Source organism: Pleuronectes platessa, chromosome 6, assembly GCF_947347685.1.
Source record: "Pleuronectes platessa chromosome 6, fPlePla1.1, whole genome shotgun sequence".
NCBI classification, from domain to species: domain Eukaryota; kingdom Metazoa; phylum Chordata; class Actinopteri; order Pleuronectiformes; family Pleuronectidae; genus Pleuronectes; species Pleuronectes platessa.
Window position 1 is genome coordinate 3194457 of NC_070631.1, and position 9032 is coordinate 3203488.

General features: G+C 44.5%; 1 protein-coding gene across 1 annotated transcript in view; it reads right to left on the bottom strand.

Moving 5' to 3' along the window:
* The window catches only part of olfml3a (olfactomedin-like 3a), a 5683-nt gene extending 576 nt beyond the window's left edge, over positions 1-5107 (bottom strand). The window contains exons 1-3 of the mRNA XM_053423976.1: positions 4845-5107; positions 2217-2529; positions 4-680 (exon numbers count right to left, since the gene is read on the bottom strand). Of these exons, the coding sequence (XP_053279951.1) occupies positions 4-680; positions 2217-2529; positions 4845-4955 (1101 nt within the window). The 5' untranslated portion in view covers positions 4956-5107. The remainder of the gene's footprint in view (positions 1-3; positions 681-2216; positions 2530-4844) is intronic.
* Positions 5108-9032: the final 3925 nt, after the last annotated feature.

Genomic DNA, 9032 nt, shown 5'->3' on the forward strand with positions numbered 1-9032 from the left:
GGCCCCGTACCTCCGGGGGAAGTAGAGCAGGGGGGCCTCCTCGCTGATCACCATGTCGTTGACGTCAAACACGCACTGGATCCGCGAGCGACTCACCAGGCGGGTGTTGTACACAACGTAGACGGTCCCACACACCACGAAAGCCGCCTCCGCGTTCTCCCTTGGGCACCGGGTGTCCCAGATCTGTTCTATATCGAGCGTGGCGGGGTCCATCTTTGCAAGGTTGATGTTGGGCTCGCTGTCACTCGTGGCGAACAGGAGCCAGAGGCCCTCGTCATCGGCTGCGAGGTCCGCCACGGTCTCCGGGTTGAGGCTGTACACACTCGCCCGGCTGTCCACAGGGAACATGGCGATATCCGTCACCGCTCCACTCATCAGGTCATATCTGACGACCTGCAGATCTGTGTCAGCCTCCTGCATCACGTAGTACAAATACCCGTTATGCACAGCACTGCCGGGGCCGCTCCAGGCAAAGGGCAGCCGGATCTCTGTGCCGCCGGCGAGTCCCGGAGAGCGGGAGAAGTCCTGGACAGAGTTGAACCGGTAGATGACGTCTCCTGATGTCCCGTTGAAGACGTAGACCCTGGAGGACCTGGGGTCTCTGGTCCACATCCCCTTGGGACCGCCCACTCTCTTCAGGATCTTCACTGATCTGATGCCAGAGATGATTTCAACGCAGTCTGAAAGAGAAGACAAGAGACAAAGTAGAAGGATCAGGCTTCGTGTGTAGAAACCAGGAACCATCGAGGAACTTTTTGTTTTCCTTTGCCCGTTGAGCTCCTTCAGTCTCTCCTGGGATGTATCAGAGCTGCTAAGTGTTTTCCCAGATTCTGTATTTGTATTTCAGTTCCTAAACTTTTTGTGGAACACATTGTGAAGGGAGACGGGACACTCACACATTACCTGATACAGCAGATTTAACACTTTCTAAATTCTATTTTTGTTTCCACATTGTTCGTTACCCATTTAATCGTGAATATTTAATGGTATCGAGAAATAATTTAAGATTTGACACATTTCAGGGGTAATAAAAGGGAATTAAAAGTGAAAACCATGTTTAGAAAACTGAAAGTACAACTATTTAAATCCCCTGTCATCATTAGCTCCATTACCATGTTGCAGTAAAATGAAATGTGTGTTTGCAGTCTGGTTATTTAGAAACTCTAAGCCGCCTGCAGCAGTCGGAATATGGACTTATCCAAATTCAGGCAGATTCAAATCAGTGAAGGGGAAGTTGAACACACAGACTCACGATGAGAGGAAGTTTGAGTGCAGCGAGCACGACAGCACGAAGATGCTTTTTGTGAGAGAAGTAAAAATAACTGATGTGTCCTGAGGGGAGTTTAGCATTATGCTGAGTCATCCAAAGTGGTGACCCCGCGATGCAGTGCAGTTCCTTTTGGGTCGTTTCACCGACGCTCACAATGGGTCGCTGTGTGCCGACCTCACTCCCGCGAACATGAGCTCGGAGATTAACGCCGCTGACCTCAGGGCAGTTTCCTGTCCCTCCTCTCTGCAGAGCCACCGCTCCAGATCTCACACAGAGAGAGAGAGAAACCTTTATTCTGCATAATTCTGTTGTGTTATGATTGTGTTATTAAGTCAGAACAACAAAAACATCCGTACGTATCTTTCTTGCTTCGTGAGAAGAGTCGGTATAAATGGTACCAAAGGAATTTGATGATCTAACATCAGCCGTTTAGCTTCTGGAACCAATTAAGTGAAACATTATTGATCTGATGCTTAATGTGCCACACTCAGGGTTGATGTGTCTCATGGAATTAAAATCTGATTCCACAACTTTCCGCTTCGTGCTCTAATTGGGTGATAAATCCATGTGCTACCTGAGTGAAGGGCTCCACTTGTACTTCTACATTTTGGACGTGGAGATTATAAAGACGAGCGCTGTGCTCAAACAGCAGAAGCCGTTTCTGGGGAGTTTAGCTCTGCTGAAATAAATGAGTCGCATCAATGAGCCTCGTTTCTCCTGGAAAACGTGACAGTCCACGGACTCTGTACAACGTTGTGTTTGTGTTACCATTTTCCAGTGGCCTGGTTTTTCCCAGACAGCGGCCCAGCAGAAGGGGCTGGTGTGGTGCCCGCTGAGATGTGTAATACAAACTGAGACTCTGAGGCTTGTGTGCTACCGAACCTCCAGGGTGGGCTGAGGCATAAAGGATGAAAAGCAGTTGAAGTGGTTTTTCCCTGCAGCTCACCAGAGACTCTGGAGTGCAGCTCCTCCCAGTCGTCCCCCCTCCTCCTCCTCCCCTCTGCTCTGCTCCAGCCCCCAGACCCCTGCTCCACCACCTTCTCTGCCTGTCTGGCACAGGCCCGAGGCGAAGTCTGCGCCTCCACGTAGTCCATCTCCCGCTCCACCCGGTCCACCCGGACCGCGGCTCCTTCCAGGTCTTTGAACAGGGAGCCGTGCTCGCTGCTCAGCCCGTCCACGGCCTCGGCTGTTAACTTCTTGAAATCCTGCAGCTCGGTGTGGTACCGGTGGGACTGGTCGTGCCAGAGCTGCATGCGGTCCTGGGCAGAGCAAAAAACAAGTGTTGTAACCCACTGCAGGATGAGATCTGTCTGGTTTATACTGAAGTTACCTGACGAGGAACAACAGTGTATTTACTTTGTTGAGCCTTTCAGCCCCTTGATGGCTGCAGGGGCTGCAGTCTGTCGGCCCACACTCTGATATCTCATTCAGTATTTAACACATGGCCATGAAATCCTGTGCAGATATTCTCAGATCCCTGAGGATGAATTCTAATGATTCCTTTGGTCTGTCAAGGTTGAGGTTTGTGGTAGAAACATAGCTTTGATCGAATTACATGATGTTATAGGAAAATGGTGCAGAGACTGAGGGAAGAAGAGTCTACTGCGGTTACATCGGATTTCGAGGTGACATGAGGGGCAGCGACTGAGCTCGGTCACGATTCACAATCACACTGATGAGTTGTTATATATAAAGTATGATTAAGATGGAAATTAGGAAAATCAGTGGAGAGCAGGGCGATTGTGTTTTAATAACAATATTGTACAGTCTCCACAGTGAGGTCAACATTTAAATTTGAGTAGCGACACAATATTTGCAAAAGTGACAACATTCCCCTCAGCCGGCTAATAATACAAAGAATATGAAAATCATTCAAAATAAGATGGTGAACATGATAGTTATCCTGCGTCAGTTCGTTTAAATCATAATGTTAAACAGCCGAGTGGGAAATTAACCTAAACTTCTTAATCAAAAACGATCTTAATAGAAGACGAAGGGTTATATCCTGTTTGTATCTAGTTATGTATATTTACGTATTAGAATATACTAATAAGGACTGTTAGCATTATATGACCCAACCGACCCCCTAGAGCCAATCAAGCTGCACCAATCCTCACACACTCATAGATATCAATAACCTAAATATGCCAATTTCATCAATATCCACAAATTACTTCCTTGGTTAACGGGGAAAATGTTAAAGAGTAAAGAAAATTCCTGGATCTTCCCCCTGATTCAGATCTGCACCAACATGTGATGGGTTTTTCCAGATCCTACCACCAAGTTTAATGGTTTCATTCAATTAATTATTGTGTAATCTTGCATAAACACAAACCTCCTTGGGGGAGATAACCACAGCAAACCGGTTTGTAATCACCTCTCGTGTTTTTTCCTGCTTCTTGCAAATCCTGCACATGTTGCATTAAATGCACCGAACCTCAACCTGCTGGCGTTATCATAACGAGGAGCGTCTCCATGCTGACGTTAGCGTGTTGCCTCAAAGCACCACTGGGCCTCGGTGCTGGTTTGTGTTGTCCACTACCACCACCACCACGAATTCCAGATGGTAAAAAAAGTGTCTGTTTGAATCAAAGCATCATCAGCGACCACTGGACAGCGCTGTGTTTCCTCCCTGTCGTGACTGACAGGTGGATAATTCACCAGTGAGATGTAATAACTGACGGCTGCTCCACTGGCTCCTCCGCCTCGCTTTTCATTTTCTCCCCCCACGCTCGCTCGGAGGCCCGTGGTCAAATGGAAAAAGGGAGTTCAATGAAAACTTGCTGATGAATTTCCCCATGCTCGTATCAGTGCATATTGAAATTGAGACTGGAGGGAAGCCGCGGGGGGGTGGGGGGGTGGGGGGGGGTGGGGATTTAGACGTAAATAGACGTTTCATTTCATGCGGATTACAGCTCGATGATTTGTCTTTTTTGCATCACGGCCTCACACTTGATGAAAAAGAAGGAACTCTTTGAATTAAAGTTCAGTTGATTGACCCCGAGAGGAAACCAAACATTTTTCTAATCCTCTTCCAAATAACAACACAATCACCTCAAGTGTTTCCCTGACACACACGCACAACACACTTTATAACTCAACCACAAAACCAAACTCCGCTCCTCTCGGTCCCTGAGGCTCTTTGTTGTAAAACAGATTTGTTCCCCATTTGCAGAAGACACCTTTCCATTAGTCCTCTGGGATGTTTGATGCCACGGCAGCAAAGGTTGCACTTGTTCTCATTACTCTGCGTGTCATTGTCTTACATGCTGAAGGAGTTGTAATGTTTCTTGAACAGGGGCTGCGTGTCGCATGAGATGAGGAGCCCTGCACCAGCTGATATCCCGCCAGAGGCCCCTTGCCAAGTTGATGAGCTGGGCACACATTGCATTAATTGGCCCGCATTAGTTAAGACATTAAATTCAAATCAAAGGAGGAGGAGGCGGCCATCAGGAACTGGAAAAATATGAACCCCTGTTTCTAATGAGCTACTTAGGAGGGAGGTTTGCTGCCACTTTGTGCATTAAAACAACATTTCATCGATCAGGGGTTCAAAGGGGGGGTTGCTTCTTACCTCAATAGCCAACAACCTGTTCTCCAGATAATCCATCAGCCCCTGGTAGTAGTACTGAGCTGCTGTCATGGTCCAGGCTGTGGAAACCAGCAGCACCAACACCGGCCTCATTTTGAGTTTCCTTGTGAGTCCAGAGTTTCACACGACCCAGCGACACCAGTACACAAAGTGCAGCCACACGTGTGAAGAGGTGCGAGGGACAGAGAGAGAGAGAGAGAGGCCGCTCACAGTTTCCCAATTTCTTTGACCGCTCTAGCTTTGCTGGAATGTTTTCACAAACTCTCAGGGAGGAGCCTCGAGCCTCTTACCCCTCGCTGTCCCCGGGAAGAAATTAAAAAAATGACTGAATGTGCTCCAGGAAGTCCGTGCACGTGTGTTTGTCTCAGCAGGGATTCGAACACAACATGGACTAAACTTAGGATGACACTAGTTTCTGTTCTCCACACTTTGAAACAGTTAAAATAAAGAGTGCAGTGTTTTTATACATCAATCCATACACTGTTACAGTTCTGCTATCATCCGCAGCCTCCTGATGAAACACAATCAGTTGCATTACAGCCTGCAATCATTTATTTATGAGCTTATTTAACAGTGCACATTAATAAACATTGGTGTGGATGCAGAGTTAAATAAGAGGCTGTAATTCAAATGAAGTCCCTGAAACAAAAAAGGACAAAGTCACCATGAAAGCAGAACATGAGGATTAGACAGTAAAGGTGTTTAGAAGACAATAGAAAGCCTGTATTGTTATAATATAATGAAATTTGTGTTTTTACAGCTAAACAATGGCATTTAAAAGAATATTCCACTGTGGATGCACTTAAGATGTAATTCCTACTATTAAACTGCTTAAAGAGCAACAGACAACAACATTCCTCCTGTTATGTGTTGTTTTTTAATGTGTTTATAATGTGAACAGAACCAAACAGTTCAGGGGCAAATACACATAAAGAGAGTCGAGGAGGACGCCAGCGATACTCGTAGAGGGAAAAGAAGTTCAGTGATTAAACACGGACTGTGTCAGCAGAACTAAAATCCAGTTTCTAAAGTAATCTGAGGAAAACAACACACAACTGTTAAACCTCTCGTTTAGAAGTGAAAACATTTGCAGCGTTGCATTTACTCCATTAAACAAGAGTCAGACATTTACGGCTTCAATGGTCCCCACAGTGGATCCGACTTATTGGTTCCAGCATGTTACACACACACACACAAACACACACACACACACACACGCACACATATACACAAACTGACTGTTGTAATTATTCAGTAACACTTTGTTGTTACTCGAACAGACATTGTGAGGCTGTGATGTGTGCGAGCGGCTGTAGGTTGTTCGCGCTGCAGGAATCACAAGGGTTGCATTACACACACAATCACACAGACCGACAACGCGTGAACCTTCACCACAGACGAGGGTTCAGAAAGGTTCTAGACCCAGACGGAGGTAAAGTTTTAAGAAAGAAGAAAGGAACGCTAAGTGTGTAAAATATTAAAGCCCTGGATCTTGTGACTAATAAACTCTTTTTGCATTGTTCATTCAATGTAATAAATTAACACCAAATAAATAACCTTAAATGAAAAATGTGCATCTATTGTTCATGGTTTTGCATCTTTTGTGATTATTTCCAGCTCTTTGTAGTCAATTAGCATCGCTCTGTGGTTGTTTTGTGTAGCTTTGTGGCTTTTTGTGTATCTTTGTGGTTGTTCTGCATCTGTTTTACCTTTTTTGCATCACTTCAGTAATTTTTTGTGTCTTGGTGGCAATTTTTTTGTTTGTTTCATCTCTTGTTTGTGTCTTTTTCTTCATATTGCATCTGTTTGTGCTGGTTTTGTGTCTCTATGTTGTTGTTTTACATCTTTTAGTGATGGTTCTATGTATCTTTGTCGGTAGAGTTAGTTTTGCATCTCGTTGAAGTTGTTTTGTTTCTCTATTTAGTCGTTGTGCATCTGTTTGTGCTCATTTTGTGTCTCTTTGTGGTAAATTTGTCTTAAAGTTCTTGTTTTGTCTCTTTGCAGTTGTCGTGCATCTCTTTTGAGTCATTTCTCATGTCTTGTGGTCGTCCTGCATGTGTTTCTTGTTGTTTTTGACCTGTTCGTGGTCACATTTAATTTCTTTTGAGTCATGTGGTCTCTCTGGGAACAACCCCCCCCCCCCCCCCCCCCCCCCCCCATCCTCCCCTCTGTCACTGCACCTGTTTCACCTCAGGCACATCACACTGTGACGTCTGTGTGCACCCAGGGAAACACAGCCTTCAGCTTGTTGCTGTGTATCATCCCAGTCTGATTAAGGGTCAGTGCCAGCTCCTCCTAATGCCAGTGGTGTAATCAAGGAGCCTCTTCTGATTGTCTCCTGGCCGCCATCGTCTCCACGAGTCCTGATCTGAACCTCATCCACCCATCGTCTATTTTTACCCCCCCCCCCCCCCCCCACACACACACAGACAGCAGACCGGGCTGCCGGGGTCGTCATGGTAACAAAGTGCCGTACGGCTGCTCTTGGAATTGAAATGGTTAAACTGGGAGTTTGATCTAATCTGGAACCAGGAGGCGAGGGCACTGACAGGCCAATGGCTGTGAAAACCTTGTGTGTGTTCTTGTGTGTGTGTGTAGTTTTATGCCCCAGAGGTTTCGTTCAGTCCCAGTTTCTGAACGATTTGAGTAATTACAGTTTTATCCCCCCCCCCTTATTTTCCTGAATTTGACAGAAATCGATTTTTGAAGCCTCACAAAGCCTGCCGCTCAGTGTGGATGTTTATAATCTATTATTAATAACAGGCTTAATTTTGCCCCATTGAGTGGAGTGATGTGATCAAAGGGCAACGCATCATTCAGGATCCATTAGGTTCCACTGAGCAGCACGTCGCGACCTCGTGACCTTTCATCTCAGGGCGGATGCTTATGTTGGAGACAGGTATCACTAATTCACTTTAATCCAGGGAGGGAAACAGAAACGTCACTAAACCGACTTTACACTATAGAGATGACCACAAGATGGCAGCATCTGTCTGTATGTGAACTGAGTAGTTAACAGTGAACAGATTCTTTGCTAAGTACCAATACTACAGTACTGCAATACAAATAAAAGTTCTGCATTTAAAATGGTAAAATCTGACCGAAATGTACTTAAAATGTCAAACAAAAAAATAATAATTGGCCCTAGACTGATGTTTTATCAGATTATTCATTTTAAGCAGATGTTTATTTCTGTTTACGGAGTGAAACTGTGGAATTCTCAGCACAATTATTTCAAAGTATTGATTTTAAGAGACACTAAACTAAACAGCATGAATTTATTGAGCTTATTCCTTTTGCCCTTATTAAACCAGGTACTTATGAAAGTATTACAGTGATAAACCTTCTCTTTGCCACAGACTCGGCTTGAATGTGACGTTACTTGTGTTCTGGGTTGGTTGGATTCAGTCAAAGTATATTTGTGTACATTCACAAAACCTGCATATAAAAAGCTTTCCTTCATATTTTATTATACTCTGATATGAAGAGATGAACTGATCCAGAGATAAAGAGCAGCTCACCTCTGTTTTTCACCTGGACATCTAGAAGCATCAGGTTGGTTCAATCATTGCTCAGGATGAAGATGCAACAGTTCAATTAAATCATAATTATTGCTATAATAATAAACACATCATCTATACGGCCTATCCTTCGTGGGAGGTGCAGGAGCTGGAGCCAATCCCAGAGGCTGCACACTCCCAGTACGGGCCACCAGTCCACCACTGGGCTGACACACATTTAAACTTACTTTCACACCTACAAGCAAAATAAAGTCTACAATTAACCTGAGTGTGTTTGGATTGTGAGCGGAAGAAGAACCTGGAGAAAACACAGAACACAGAAAAAGGCATATTGTTTATTTAAAACTTCAGTAAAGAACTTAAACTTAACATATTAATTAATTCAATTAAGTTTGTTTAAATAACAGTTTATTAATTCTATTAGCAAAATCTATGAAACTTTGGAAGCGTTAAAGTTGCTTACAACTATATTATTATCCTTTTAAAACTACACTAAAACTCTGTTATAAATCAATTATCCAAAGTTCATACACTTAAATAACAAAGAGGGTTGAAGCTTTGATTGTGATTATGAATGTGTGTGTGTGTGTGTGTGCGTGTGCATGTGTGTGTGTGCCTGTGTGTGTGTCCGTGTGTGCATGACAAAGTG